The 16,784-nt window shown below is 34.8% G+C and overlaps 1 protein-coding gene across 6 annotated transcripts in view; it reads right to left on the reverse strand.

Moving 5' to 3' along the window:
* Positions 1 to 16,784, reverse strand: part of POT1 (protection of telomeres 1) — an 80,169-nt gene that overhangs the window by 22,318 nt on the left and 41,067 nt on the right. For all 6 annotated transcript variants that reach the window (XM_044246502.1, XM_044246505.1, XM_044246500.1 and 3 more), the window contains exons 8-12: positions 13,902 to 14,032; positions 10,276 to 10,566; positions 7,097 to 7,252; positions 1,329 to 1,498; positions 144 to 232 (exon numbers count right to left, since the gene is read on the reverse strand). In XM_044246502.1, coding sequence (XP_044102437.1) covers positions 144 to 232; positions 1,329 to 1,498; positions 7,097 to 7,252; positions 10,276 to 10,566; positions 13,902 to 14,032 — 837 coding nt within the window. The remainder of the gene's footprint in view (positions 1 to 143; positions 233 to 1,328; positions 1,499 to 7,096; positions 7,253 to 10,275; positions 10,567 to 13,901; positions 14,033 to 16,784) is intronic.

The raw sequence follows: 16,784 nt of genomic DNA on the forward strand, positions 1-16,784 counted from the left end.
CCCTATTCCTTTACAATGAATATGGATTTAACCAAAAAAGAGAGGCAGAGATGGGATGATATTGAAAAAGAGAACTAATACTGATAAAGCCATTTATTTCAGTTAGCAAGGACTAAGCCATTAACATTAAAAACTGTCCTTACTTGAAAGAGTCCGAAAGCTGTCCTCGTGTTCTGAATGGCATATACCATCAAAACACTGATTGGCTGTCAAATCGGCAGCTTCTAAAACCCTACAATTGAAAGAATATAATTTCAAATCAAATTGCATAAAACAAAGTCAATATGACCAGTTTAGTTCTATCCTTAGAAACCAAGAAATCACTGAAACTGTATAAAAATTATGTGTGTATGTGTATAACTTCTTCAGTAGAAGGTCTATGGCTACCCCAAAGGTAACTCTAAATATAAAAAACCGGATTCTACAAAGATATGAGTAAAACAGTAGGATGATGAAATGCTGCAAACAAAAATAAACTGGGAATTTAATGATGGCATTCTGTTAGAAGAATCTCATTCCAGAGTCCAAAGTGAAAGTGCTCTATATCGGGCAATATAAGAAATAAGTAAAACTGAAACAAGATGATTAAAATAGCTAATTTAATTGGTTTTAAAAGTCATGCTGATTTCAATACGTTAAAATGTAAAAATATTATTTCATTTCAACTTACTGAATGGGGTTTATTTTCTAGAGCTCTTTGAAGATAGGCAGAAGATTTATTTTTACTTTTGTAGATTACTGGTGAAAGTTTCTGTACACAGTGAACATTAGGGATGTGTCACAAAAAAGAAAACTGCCAATGTAGCAGGACTTAAGATACTATTCACTTTATGGGCACATCGAAAAGTTTTTAAAATATGATACTCCAAAACACTTCTGATACCTATTTTATCAGTCACAGGCACTTTAAATAGATAATATTTTTCATGGCAGAATTATGTATGTTTGGAATTCTAGATATGTATCAAGTCTTCCAAACTCTAGCTAAACTCCAGTTTCAACTGTCTGTTGGTGTACTTGGGAAATGTGCCAAACGGTGGAAAAAAAAAAGAGCACAAGCACAGAGTAGACCTAAGTGCACAAGTAACTACTGGAAACCTAAGACTACATTCCTCGCTCTATTATTTAGCTATTTGAACCTGTGATTGCTTGATTTCTATTTCATTTGGTTCATCTATTTAAACAAATGGATAGTTGGCACAAGTTATGAGGATCGATTACAAAGAACTTAGCAGATCCATCCACCCCAGTCCAGTACAACAGGATCTTGGAAGCAGCTTCATTAATACCTTATTTACAATTTCTAAATAGGCATATAATATACTTACTTTTTCAATTGATCCACATCAGAGTTACTCTCTGGCAAGACTCTGATTCCCCGGCCGTAACTGGTACCACCATGGAGATGAAACTCTAGAGCTAACAATGTTGCCTGGTTCTCCGAATTCACTGACTGAAGTTTGGTATGGAGGCTATAAATTCTAAGAAAGCTTCCAACCTAAAAATATATGATTTATTATTTAGAAAATGTCAAAAGATCAAACAATTTCTGATACATAAAATACTTAACAAAGCAATGTGGGGCATAAGACCAACAATCAGGGGTACTTACTGATCAGAAAGGTCCTGGTGTGTTATACCGGTCTGTGCTAGGTAATAGCCCTAAGGACACTGTATCAAAACCAAAATGTGTGTGCATTTCTGTGTGTGCATGCACACATGTGTATACATAGAAAAGTATATGGGTGTGTGTGTGTGTGTGTGTGTGTGTATCCATATATATATACACACATAGATATATGTTTACCTAAATGCATGTATACACATCTACATACAATATATAAGTACATGTAAACATGCATGTATCTCTCTCTATATATATGTATCCATCTGTATGTTTTTTTTCCAAATGGAAGAAATATTTCCATGTAAGAGATATTAAAGTGTGAAATAAGACTGAGTCTTAGTATTAATAAAATGCAGTAGTTAAGAAACCATTGCTTAAACTCAAACTCGAGCCCTCTACTTGATTTGGAAAACTGTTTGAGGTTACTGAAAATAACTTGTTTTAGCTACTTTAAGGTAAGATTTGGAACGCCTGGGTGGTTCAGTCTGCTAAGCGTCTGCCTTTGGCTCAGGTCATGATCCTCGATCAGGTGGATCAAGCCCCGCCTTGGGAGGGGGTTCCCTGGTCAGTGGGGAATCTGCTTCTCCCCCTCCTCTCTGTTCATGCTTACTCATCTCACTCATGCTCTCTGTCGCTATCTTTGTTTCTCTAATAAATATAAAAAAAAAATCTTTAAAAAAAGATTTAAATGATTGCTAAAATATTATCATTATGAGAATACTAGAATTTTTTTAAATGTAATATTAAAATATTCCCCTATTCCACAAGTTTTATGGAAAGAAAACTTTTGTAATAAGCACTGTGCCTATACAATTCTGAGTTCAAATACAAGATTAAACCAATTATAATTTTGAACTAAAGATTCTATAATTTTAGATACCTTGCTTAATCTTAAAAATGTCCTTTAAATGTAGAGTATTTGATATTCTTTTAATGTAGAAGACTTAAAATGACAGATACAGAATGTTAATCAAAGAAACTGACACCTACTCAAAGAAAGAAGCTATAGAAACTTTTTCCTCCCAGTACTGTTTTTGTAAGGAGGTAGGGATTTAGGTCTTTTTTTCTCTTTTTCCACTGACCCCTACAATATGGCATGGGTACAGGATAAAAAGAGTCAGAGAAGGAAAACACAGAAAGAAAAAAGAAAACACAACAAAACTGATTTTCCTCACGGTGTCCAAACTAAGACACTGGAAGAAAAAACTTCTATTTACTTTTGTCTCACTCTTTCTGGACATTTATCACTCTGTGATCCTTTTAAAATATAGGTAACACACCAGTATAGTATATAAAAAGAACTTAAAGAAGACCTAAACATGTGCTGGTCCATGGCTGGCTTTGTCAGTAGAGCATGTGACCCTTAATCTTGGGGTCATGAGTTCCAGTCCAACATTGAGTGAAGAGTTTACTTAAAATAAATAAATAAATAAAAAACCACCTCCCTCTAGAGAAATGTCCTACTGTGTAGATATAAAAAAAATTTTTTAAAGGCCTAAACACATGGAGAAAGATATCATATTCATAAACAAAAAACTTCAACATTATAAAGATAGTAATCTCCCCCCAAATTAATTTTTAAAATCAGTGTAATTTCAATCAAAATCCCCAGTGTCTTTTACGGAATTTGAAAAGCTGATCTGAAAATGTGTATGAACGTGAACAGCAAGTCAAGTCTGAAGACTAAACTGGAAAGGGAGAGGGGAAGGTTCGCTTGATCTACAGAATTTTATTTATTTATTTATTTATTTGTCAGAGAGAGAGAGAGAGAGAGAGGGACGGAGCACAATCAGGCAGAGCAGCAGGCAGAGACAGAGAGAGAAGCAGGCTCCCTGCTGAGCAAGGAGCCCTATGTGAGACTCGAACCCAGGACCCTGGGATCATGACCTGAGCCAAAGGCAGCAGTTTAACCGACTGAGTCACCCAGGTATCTCTACAAAGTATCATTTAAAAATAAAGCTATAAAAAATAAAAATAAAGCTATTATAATTAAGAGCCTGTGCTGATAATGCAGATACATATATAAACATGGATTTATCTTAAAAATATAATTTCAAAGAAAGTAAATTAGAAAATAATACATATACCATACGTATTTTTCAGAGATAAGTACTTAAAGCATAATAAACATGGGTGTACATAACTACATATTAGGATAAACAGAAGGGAGGTACTAGGGAGCAAAAACTAAGAATGAACAGAGGTACAAAGAAGATTCAGTATGTAGAGATTTATGTCCTAAAAATTAAAAGTACCTGAAATTAGTGTAGTAGAGCATTTAAAAATGTTAAATTTTAAAGAAAATGTTAAGTTTAGATGATTGATAGGCACATGGATATTTATTACACTAACTTTTCTACTTCTGTCTTTCATAATAAAACAACAAAGACCAAGAAAGAATTTATTTATATAGTCTATCAAGATGACAAACTGTTATTTCCAGAAATTCCTTCTGGAGGCAGCATTGGAATTTTTTTTTAAGCTTGCTAAATATACTATGAAATGTGCCAGATGTTCTACTGTAATAGACACATACCGCTTAGTCTTGTCAGTAATGAGATCAGATTCTAAACAAAGAAGTGAGGGAGTCATAACCAAAATTACAAAAATGCACTTTCAAAAACTGTGATAAAATCATTTCAGTAAACATCAAAAATAAAGCAAAGCAAATAAAGCTATTAAGAAATTATTATCCCTTTAGAAATAATTTTAATATTCCTTACAAACTATCAAGAAATTCCCTCTACATGTCTGAAAATAACCAGTTGAACTATAGCTCTTGGGTCCCTGAAGGCCAAAACATAATTATGACTAAGTATTTTTTATAATTATTTTTAAATTATGTCAGGATAGGACTGATGATTGGGAATATAGCGATTTAATTTCTAGATAAAAAGTTCAAAATATTTGTGTGTGTGTGTGTTTCCATGTATATGTGGGTTTATGCATGTGTGCCTGTGTTAACACTTAAAAGCAAAATTGAGGAAAAATGTTAAGAATGATTTCAATTATAAAACATATATAAAAGCCAATTATATTATACTTTAAGATTGTGTTAATTATTCTTTATTAAAAAATTTTTTCCTGTTCCTATACAACAAAAATCTGTTCCATGTATTTCAGAATAAAAATGCAATTTCGAACAGCTGTCTTCAAGTACTGATAAGAATTCATTTGTATCAATGTCATCTGACCCAGGATTTCTTACTATCAAATTGTATAAAGTTGTCTTAAAACAAATAAACATATACATTAAATAAAAGCTTCCAGTTACATTACTTACAGAGAGAAAATCCTTTTCATTTTTCTATTATATTACAGATAAATAATGTAATGTTATGGTATTTTCAGAAAAAGATTAAGTGCCCTATAGTTTCTTAGTAATGTGTGCTCAGAGCACCCTCTAGTGGGTGAGATAAAGCAGACAAAAAGGGATCTGAAAAAAATCTGACATAAATTCACACTCATTCACTAGTAGATATTATTTACTTCAGCCTTACTATAAGGAAAACACTGTGCTAGCTGTTGTTATGACCTGGACAAGGGAATCAGGACAAGCGAGGGAGAACAGAAAAACCTATAAAAGCAGCACAGAGAAAGAGAAGGGAATTAAATTGTGAAAGTAGAATCTAAAAATGTAAATCTTTTTCATTCATAAGAACTCTATGTGTGTTTTCTTTTTTAAGATTGTATTTATTTTACTTGAGACGGAGCGAGCACACAAGCTGGTGGGTAAGAGAGAGAGGGAAAGGGAGAAGCAGGCACCCCGCTGAGCAGGAAGTAGGATGCAGGACTTGATTCCAGGACCCCAGGATCATGACCTGACCCCAAGACAGATGCTTCACCTACTGAGATATCCAGGTGCCCCAAAACTCTGTATTTAAAAAAGACTCTGAGTTGGTTTTATCATTACATTTGTTTTCAAAATAAAGTAATCAATGTAGAGAAAATTAGGGAAAAGCATCAAAATGCATCTTCAGCGTCATTTTATATGTTAGGTATGAAAGCATGTACACACACACTTAAAAGGACAAGAAAATTCAGTTATCACCTTCCTGGATCCTGACTTTAACCTAATTTATCGATTTGAGTTTATTTGGGTGGGTTTATTTGTGTGTGTGAGAACGATTTCCTTCTTCAAGAACATTTATTTACAAAGGGAAACTGGGCATAAAATTCAGATCTAAAACAACTGCAATTTACTTTTACTGTTTTCTTCCCATAAGTAGGCCATATAACTTTCTATAAGTAGGCTGTATAACTCCCTAAAGGTAGGACAGAATCTATTTGCAATAAAGAAAGTCATTTCTTTACACCGCTTAAAAGGACTGATCCTGGAAACAAATACTATATTCAAATACTGGCTTCACCCAAGTAGCCATGAAATCTTGGGCTTAACCTGTGACTGCTCAGTTTTCCCATTTGTAAAATGTGAAAGGTGGGCACCTGGGTGGCTCAGTGGGTTAAGCCGCTGCCTTCGGCTCAGGTCATGATCTCAGGGTCCTGGGATCGAGTCCCACATCGGGCTCTCTGCTCAGCAGGGAGCCTGCTTCCCTCTCTCTCTCTCTCTGCCTGCCTCTCCATCTACTTGTAATTTCTCTCTGTCAAATAAATAAATAAAATCTTTAATAAATAAATAAATAAATAAATAAAATGTGAAAGGTGACAATACCAACTGCACAGGATAGTACTAAATACATATGATGTGCTTGACAAATATTACTATTATTATTGCTATTATTGATGCCACTTGTTGCTAGAAAAGATACTTGCAAATAAAGGAATTTTAAAAAATAAAATAAAATATTCCCAATATTAATAATCAAGAAGTGCCATATCTGGACAGTTCACTTTTACCTAAAAAATAACTCAAAAGCAGTGAGCAAATTCTAATAAACTATATAGTATATACACACACAATTTATGAGGTGGATTAACAATTTCTGAAACTAGGGCACCTGGGTGGGTCAGGGACATAAGCCTCTGCCTTTGGCTCAGGTCATGACATCAGGATCCTGGGATCCACTCTCCCACCCCCCACACCCACATCAAGCTCTCTGCTCAGCGAGGAGCTTGCTTCCCCCCCACCCCTGCCTACTTGTGCTCTATCAAATAAAATATTAAATCTTAAAAAAAGTTTCTTAAATTAAGGAGTACAAAGTTGTAGGTTAGATTTTGAAAAATCAATTAATAAAGCTTAACATTTAAGCTTACAAATATTTTATACAACTTCATACAAAAAATTTTTCCTGGAAATTTCCAGGGAATTTAATTTTACTTTAAAAAGTTGTTAAGCCACTATAACTTAATGCATCTTCCAATAATTGAGTTTTTTTCCAATATATTTTAAATTAAAAATTAAAGAAAAAATAAATTTGGAGTTAATTTCTAGACCTCAAATATCTGTAAATGTGACTTAACCCGCATTTATAAAAACAAAGAGAGCAAACACTTGCTACTCAACATCACCTTCAGAGATTTTGCCACTTGAACATGATTATCATAGACTAAAATGTCTACTGTCAGATTCTGCAGCCGATGGATATGACTTAAATCTCCTTCAAGTACAAGGTCTTGTATTAAGACTCTCCAAGATGGGAACGGGGTCCTGGTGCCATCCCATACCTGCCATGATAGGGTAGAGCAAAGTTTAATGATCATTTTGTGTAACTGTAAAAGATTTTTAAAAGAGTTTTATTTGCTGTTAATAATATAATTTAAACATCAATAAAAGTATTCCCCCAAATATCTGTTGAACTTTAAATATGGTGTATATTCTGATTGTAAAGGACTGCATAGATACAGGATATGTAGTAAATGTAAACAGGAAAAAAATTCACACTACTTAAAAAGAAGTACTAACATTGTTGAATATATCCTTCTTACCATCTTATATATAAACCCTTATGACTATATCTGCTAATTTTCTTAAGTATAAATCCCTAACTTTTAGGAATGTATTCTAAACTTTGCTCATTTTTTCACTTCGTTCTAATTCGGAAAAGGCCTTTAAAGTACAGACAGAAACATTTGGTTTATGGTAGAGGCTATGAATTCAAATGCCTGAAAATCATGGGTGCTGGAAAAGGAAAAGATATATTGGATTGCTATGTAAACCATGTTGAGACAAAGGGCACAAGATGAGTAAGTATGCACTACATCACCCTCAACATGTCGGCTAGCCTGTGTTGTGCTAGGCTTTTAAGACACTGCTACGCTTTGTTATAAAGGGCATGGCAAGAGACATCTGGCATGAGGTAAGAATGCCTCTGTATGTAAGAAATTTGGCTGGACAAGAGAAACAGGCTTACTGAACAGAAAACACTGATTTTTCTACAAGAGAGGTTGTCTGCCAGGGTCAGCTTACAGAGGAAGTATTCAATAATGTTGGTGACTGTGCCAAATTTCAAATAAACAATCGTTGAGTTTGGGTCACTCACTGTTCCCTAGATTATTCAAAGAACCAGAACAAACACTTTGGGAATAGTTACATTATATGTCCCAAACATTTTTCTCCCCTTGGAAACTGTTCCTTCATTTCATGTATACTGTTTTTGTGACTTCAAAATAGCTTTCTAGACGAAGCTACCAGTCTTGGGGGAGGAGCTGAGAGAGTAGAGTGTTGCTACACTATTTTATGCTTCAGTTTTAATCACTTACAATCTAGTCTTTTTTTTTTCTTTTTTAATAAATTCTAGAACTTTTGTAATTTTGTATCAATACTTAATCTGTTAGGAATTTGTATATTTTATAAATAGATCTGACTCCTTTTTCCAAATAGATAACAATAACTATTCAACATCTGTCTTCATCAATCTGAAATGACGCTTTTTATCATGAATATATTATTCGTACAGTGTACAGTGTTTTTTTGTATGATTATTTATTTATTTGAGAGAGAGAGAAAGAGAAAGAGGGAGCACAAGCAGAGGGAGTGGGAGAGGGAAAAGCAGGCTTCCCACTGAGTAGGGAGTCTGATGTGGGCCTCAATCCCAGGACCCTGGAATCATGACCTGAGCTGAAGGCAGACACTTGACTTAACTTTTTGTTTTTTTTTTTTTAAGATTTTATTTATTTATTTGACAGACAGGGATCACAAATAAGCAGAGGCAGGCAGAGAGAGGAGGAAGCAGGCTTTCCGTTGAGCAGAGAGCCCAATGTGGGGCTCGATCCCAGAACCCTGGGATCATGACCTGAGCTGAAGGCAGAGGCTTTAACCCACTGAGCCACCCAGGTGCCCCAACTTAACTTTTTTTATAGCATGCAATTATTTTTTTTAGAGTATTTCAAGTGTATATAAATGTGCCACTTTCAACTTTAAAAACTTCATCTTTTATTCAGGGATTTCTATCTTCCCCATTCCTTCAAAAGGGCAAGGTATAAATGATGATAAAGCTAAACCCAATACTTGTGCTTTTGTACTGTTTCTTATCCTACTGTTTGAGACAGATAGGAGCAGAACTGAAGCAGTGCTTGTTTAAATGTATTCTGCACAGGATGGGTAGATGTGGATTAATATCAGACAACTGACTTTTTCAGAAGCTATTCATAAGTCGGGGAGCCTGGGTGGTCCAGTCGTTAAGCGTCTGCCTTGAGCTCAGGTCATGATCCCAGGGTCCTGGGATCTGGCTCCTGGGATTGCGCTCCCTGCATCGGGTTCCTTGCTCAGCTGAAAGCCTGCTTCTCCCTCTCTCAGTCTTCCTGCTTGTGTTTCCTCTCTCACTGTGTCTGTCAAATAAATAAATAAAATCTTTTTTTTTTTTTTTTTTAAAGCTACTCATGAGTAAATTGAGGCAGGTATAAACAAATATCAGATGGGTCTTACATTACTATTTATTTATTTATTTATTTATTCAAGATTTTGTTTATTTATTTGACAGAGACAGAGAGATAGGGAGCACAAGCAGGGGGAGTAGGAGAAGCAGGTTGCCCGCTGAGCAGGGAGCCTGATGCGGGGCTCAATCCCAGGATTCCGAGATTATGACCTGAGTCCAAAGGCAGACGCTTAACAGACTGAGCCACCCAGGTGCCCCTTACATTACTTTTTAAAAATTATGCTGATATATATTGCATGGAGTACTGGGTGTGGTGCAAAAACAATGAATACTGTTACGCTGAAAAGAAATTAAAAAAAAAATCATGCTGATTTAAAAACAAAACAGAACAAGAACAAAAATAAACACTTCAAAACTATCTGTGATCTACCCAATGAAACAGGCCGTGAAATGACATGGGAAAAGAACCCAACATGAATTAGCCAAATAAGTAAAAAGGAAGGCTACCCTGACAGGGAAGCAGAAATATGAGTATGTAGAACTGCAACTAAAATATAACATAAAAAACAACTTTATATTTTATTAACACTAATTATTAATTAATACTAATATTAATAAATAAATAAAGCATAAACTATATTTAAACTATTGAGAATGCTATTTTTCCTCTGAAAGTGTAAGTTCAAGAGTAGATTTGCATGAATATCAAGGCTTATCAAAAATGGTAAGTTAGACTTAAAGTTCTTAATATAATACTTAATACTTAATAATAATATAATAGTATGCACATTTATCCCACCAGAATGAAATATAAGCTCTGTTTAGATATGTAGGTGGTGCTAATTTATAATTTCAAGTATTTAAAATACCTACCTTTAGAAGAAATGATGCTCCATCCACTTCTGCTTTGCCCAAGAGCTGACAAGTCAAGTCAAAATACTGCAGTGGTTGAACATCACACAATTTTACCAATGTCGAAGAAGGTGAAATATGAGTTGATGCCCAAACACGTAAAGCTTCTACCATTTTGTGGTCCTCGGCGGTGAAGTTAAAATACTTGCTTGAAGTACGAGGTATGATAGGAGCTCCCAAAGTTCCTTCAAATGTCAAAGATGCAAAGCCAGAGCTGGTGATACCCTGAGTCTCCTTTTTATACACTTGGATCTAAGGAAGTTGGGCAAAGCAGAAAACAAAACAGCTTACTGACGGAGAACCCCAAAACTCAAGAAATTTGAAGATTATAAAGTCTTGCCAGGATAGTTAATAGAAGATATGCTTATTTAATATATTTTACTTAATTAGCACACAAAATTGTAAAAGTCAAGTGGGCTGTAGCAAGATTCACAAGCACCATGTAAACTTAGAACACTATGTAGTATTTATTTCTATTTTTTAAAGGTCTAGGTAGTCGAATCCCTGATCCTACCAGTTGCACTTTTACATTTACTTTTCTTACTAGCGTATAATTTACAAAGGGAAAAATAAGTAAGTGACAATTATTTATGACCATTACAAGGTAAATCAGAATGCTTAAATACAAGACTTCAAAGTGAATAAAAAGCAGGGAGGCAAGGTGTCACCAGTCTGGCTGTGGGCCAAGATAAGCCACAAAGACTGGCTTCCGAATTCTGAGGCCAGGCTGGGAGATGCAGGTGCATTTACCATGGTTACATCTTCTTCATTAAGCAATCTTTTTATCCTTATGAAATCCCCCCACCTTTTAATCTCCCTCAATACTCCGTCTGATATTAATAAAGTGCTTTCATTTTCCTTACGCTTATTGTTTGCTTGGTATATCTTTTCTACAGTTTTACTTATAACTTGTTTGTGAAGTCTTCATTTCTTGTAGGAAATTGGTATTTATTCTTTTTTTATTCAGTCCAGTGTTTAGTTCATTTACATAAAATTATTGATATGATTATATTTAAGTCTATCTTATTTGTTTTCCTTTTGTGTCCTGTTTGCTTTTAAAAACTATTTTTCTATTGTTCCTTTCCTGTCTAATATTGAACTTACTAGTATTGTTTACCTCCTCTGAGCTATAAAAGAATCCTTATCTCAAATTTTATTTGGAATCAATATAGTTCCACTGTATCATCCCTCTTTTCCATGTCATATTCCCCACTTGCCCATATACCATTTTACACTTAAAGTGTAATAATCTTTGAAGGTATGTACTAACCTTTCGGTGGTTAATTCCACTTAACCACCCTAACCATTCTTTGTGCTATCGTTCATATTCTTCTACATATTTTATAAACTCCATGTTTACTAATGTTACCATTTTCCTTTTAAATAGTCATTTATCTTTTAATGAAATTATGGGAAGAAAAACTAAACAGTGTCTTTTATCATTTCCTTTGTTTTTAGTTATTTCCTAACCATCAAGTTTCTAGCTGGTAGCATTCTTTTTTGTCCTGAACACCATCCTTTAGCATTTAATAGTAGTAAAGATATGCTGACCGTGGATTCTCTCATTTTTGAAAAATATTTTCTCTGGATACAAAATTCCAGGTGAATCAATTTTCTATCACCACTTTAAATTTATCATTGCTTTGTTCCTCAAGTGCCATTAATTCTGATAAGAAATCAAAGACAGCTCGTATTACAGTTTCCTATATGGAATGTGTTATTTCTCTGCCAGCTCATTTCAAGTTCTTTTTTCAAATCTTTTTCAGTAGTTTCACAGGGATTTATTTAGGCATGCTTTGCTTTGTGGTGCCATGCATGGAGTGCACGGAGTTTCTAAAATCTGTAAGTCAATGTTTTCCATCACATTTAGAAAAATTCTGGTCATTTCTATGTATTCCTATAAATATTTCTGTTTCCCATTCACACAGTTTTCTTGTGCATCTCAAATGATGTTTCACAATTTGATATCATTGCACAGGTCCCCAAGGGTCTGTCAATGTCTTATTTATCCTTATTCTTCAGATTAGATAAATTCTATTGCTCTATGTTCAAGTAAACATGATACAGCTAATATATTAAGCCTAGCCAGTAAATTTTTCATTAATAATAAAAATATTAATATATATACTCACTAAAAGATATGTATTAGACTGTTTATAGCAGCATAATATCCTCAAACTGAATGCCCCACAGAATATATAAATTCTGATGCATTCACATACTTAACAATGAAAATGAACAAAGTGAAACTATATGCAGTAATATGGTTGACTCACACAAGTATAAGCCAGACATTAAAAACCCAAAACCTAGGGGCACCTGGGTGGCTCAGTGGGTTAAAGCCTCTGCCTTCAGCTCAGGACGTGATCCCAGGGTCCTGGAATTGAGCCCCACGTCGGGCTCTCTGCTCAGCGGGGAGCCTGCTTCCCTCTCTCTCTCTCTGCCTGCCTCTCTGCCTACTTGTCATCTATCTGTCAAATAAATAAATAAAAATCTAAAACAAAAACAAAACAAAACAAAACAAAACCTACAGTCTATTCTCTTTAAAATAAATAGAACTGAGAGATGCATATCCTACTTCAGTTAAACAACAGCAAGAATAACAACTGAAAACATGAGGAGGGAAGAGTGCACTGTCTGAAACAATAGTATGAGAAATAAGTTATTTTTTGAAGTTGGGATAAATTTGCTACAATGATAATATTTCTATTTCCTTTTTAACTTTACACAAATATTCTCTACTATTCATCTATTCTCAGGGAAAGGCATAAGAGATAAAGAAGGTAATTCCCACTAAAACTCAAGAGAGAACACACCAGAATATTGTGCTCATCTATGGGCACTGCACTGACCACGAGGGACATAGATAAACTAAAGTATTAGAAGAAGAAAGACAACCAAGATAATGAAAGAACTTTATGGAAACTCATATAATAAGAGGAAAAGATGAAGGGATTGAAATGTTTAAACCCTAAGGGATTTAAAATATTGAAGTATTTAATTTTTTTAAAAAAATCATATACTATTTGATAGCTTAACCTTCATATTAAAGGTTTCCTTACATTCAGTTGATAGCATAATTTTAAAAGTACCAACATATCTGTTCATGTTTTAACACATTTTTCATAAATGAAGTTCAACTTACTTTGATTTTATACTTAATGTCTCAATGCTTTAATACAACAAATGGAAAAATAATACAACCTCTCAATCACTGTATAATTATTTTATATATAAAAAAAAAAAAGCCCTGTTGGCTTAGCGTGTTTTTTTGTTTGTTTTTTTATAATCAGCTCTACATGGAAACCTTCAGAGCATCAGTCCACATTCAGAAGTGAGAAGACAGGCTGCAACGAGACTAAATTACGGCATCTAATGCATTTCTTGTGGAGGGAAGGCAGAAAGTTTGTCCAAATGAAGAGGTTTCTGAATATTAATATTTGATGTCTAATATTATTTATATTTGTTCTTGTCTCCTGAAATGCTTACTGCCATGTTCTACCACAGCAACTATATAATTAGGGCTAACTAGAAAAATACACAGTTCTCTTCAAACAGATACGAGTTCTGGACAGTACAAACTATACCTTCAACCTATGAAAGCGAACAATATCTCCATTTTTATAAATTATTGGAAGGGCTTCATAATTTCCACTAAAGAGCAGGCAGGTTAACTTTACATTTGTCTGGTCCACAATTGTTACAACTGAGCAATAATCTGGAAAACACAAAAATATTTTACATTTTAGTCCTTCAAAGCTTTTGACAAAGTAAGAATATAGTTGAATTCAAACCACTAAACAAACTCTTATCCCTTCTTTTAATTAAACCTTCTGAGAACAGGATCAAAATACAGAGACAGTTTCTTGGCTCTCAAAATGCACTGCCAAATTATTCTGCAAGAGTATTCCACAAAAATTAATTTTAGAAAGTTTATTAAAACAAAACTAAAATTATTAATTAGAATAAATTGTCTGGAGGGGTAGTAACTTTTTTATTACTTCAAAGTTTAGAAATCATGAAGCAGATAAACATGTTCAATTAAAATATAATTTATAAAGTAAATATAATTAAAATTGGGGTGAAAACAAAGACTAGAAGATATATGAAGCAAATGTGATGAAGAGTCAGTATACTGCATAAAGATTCTATGAAAACGGCTTATAAAGCCCAGGACTTCACTGTGACTATGAAATTCAAAGCAACAAACAATTCATAGAAAATTATAACAATAGCTCAAAAAAAAATAAGGATTTGCTAGTTTCTTACAGAAGATTACACGTAAGAACAAGAAACATATACACTTTAGCTGGCAAAATAAATTAATAGTTGTGATGTTATGAAAATGAAAATTTCAAATACTGGTGGTAGTAAAAACTGTAACAGATGTTGCCTTTTGATATGCATGTTTCAGAAAGTTGCACACTGAGAAAATGTGTTGCCTTCTAGTCTTACCTAATACCATAGTAATTACAATATCAATATTTGAAGAGCATACACCCAGAACAGTGAAGGAAGAGAGGAGAAGGGAGTCAAGGAACAGGGGAGAAGATAGCACTATGTTTCAGGAAGATGGGAAAGCAAAGGGTTAGGGAAAAAAAGTAGAGGGGACACAATCCAGAAGATGGCATAAAGTGGCTACAGTGAAGATGGGAGTCATTGGGATTAAGGGTGCAAGTGAAAAGCAGAGCCAAAATCAAGGTTAATTAAAAGCTGACACACACAACAACTGTTTCAATAACCATGCATCCTGACCTCTACTGCCCAGGAAAATGATTTCAGGTTGGGAGGCAGAATGTTTAAACCGACCAACCACATCCAGGAACACAAGCTGTTTTTCAAGGACATTTCACTGATTAACCAGGAAGTACTAAGGCTTCTGGTGTGGGGGTTACCACCCAGAATAAGACCCTCTGCATTACCACATTAGGGAGCCTATAGCCAGACAGGCAGCTCTCTTCCCACCCACCCCACAGTGCCATTATTAATCAAGGCGCCTTATTAAAATTCTACTTGTTTTGGATTTCCCATTCAAGGAGGAGATAAATAGGAAAAATAATCTTGAGAAAGCACAAAGCTGGAGGTACCACAATCTCAGACTTCAAGATGTACTACAAAGCTGCAGTAATCCTAAAAGTATGGAAAAACAAAGTACTTACATATAAAGCAAACAAGATGAATGTCTATAACCTAGAATAAACCATACCTACATTTTAAAATATGAAGACAGTATACAATTACCAGACATAGAGCAAAAAATGGAAGGAAGGAAGGAAAGAAGGAAGGACAGACAGACAATGCAGATAGAGGGGAGAGAAAGAGATGGAGCAGAAGAGAACAGGAATGGAGGGACAGGGAAAAAGGAACGAGAGGGGAAAGGGAAGAAGAGAGGGGAGGAAAGAGAGAAGGAAGGCGGGAGGAAAAGAAATTTGCTTCTTTGAGGAAGGGGAAATAATTTAGAGAACATTAAAAAAACTTAAAATCAAAATCTTGGTAAGCATCTTCAAAGAGTAAATAATATTACATCTCATTTCTTAATATATCAGCAGGATCCACTGAAACCAAATTTATATTCTGAGTTTGCTTTTTCAGTAGCTCTATTTGTGAGGAGTATTGTTTCAAGACATTTTTCTCATAGCAGTCTTACAAAAAAAATCAAAGATCAATTTTATTTATTTTTAACAGAATGACATTCTTTTTTTGCAAGTATCTTATGGCTCTACTGTACCCTTCTATAAATCCAAGATGCAATATGGAATCTTGATCATCTCTATTCTTGTATCTTGTTTTTGTTTCCAAAAAATGACTTGGTGGACGGCAAAAGACACCATGGGAAACTGAGAATAGGTCCACTATTATAGAGTCTTTATAAGGCAACCCCTAATTTTTGCACTGCTTTCCTGCAAATGAAAAAAAGCCTTTCCATTTTCAAACAGAAATACTGCACAACCCAAAAAGCTTTCCAGAGGAAGTTTACTGAGCCCAAGAGAGGAGAAGTCTTGGCTGCAATCACACATGCATCTACATCTGGCCTTTTCTTAAAAGCCATCAGAAAGAGGGACACAAATGCCACTTGCAATGTACACATTGCTTCTCTAGACCCTTCCCTCTCCCCACCGCCCCAGTATCTGTGTCAGGTTCAGAGTTAGGGTGGTTAGGATCTGTGTCAGGTTCAGAGTTGGGGTGGGAATGGACTGTGGAGAGACAAAAGCAACCTCAGGGGATGCCCAGAGAGCATCACAACAGGTATGTGTGTGCCACATGGGTAAGGGCATGCTCAGAATTCTGAGTGGGTAAACGGGCTGGCTCCATGCACTATGCAGATTTGTGTGGAAGAGGGCAGTCTCCAGCTGCATCAGGACTCGAGTGACAAGGCTAAAATCGCCACACTTGCATGTTTTCATATAAGTGACTATGTGGATGAAAGTGGCATCTCCTTACATGGAGCATATTTGTACACCATTTATCTG

Source organism: Neovison vison, chromosome 4 (assembly GCF_020171115.1).
Source record: "Neovison vison isolate M4711 chromosome 4, ASM_NN_V1, whole genome shotgun sequence".
NCBI lineage: Eukaryota > Metazoa > Chordata > Mammalia > Carnivora > Mustelidae > Neogale > Neogale vison.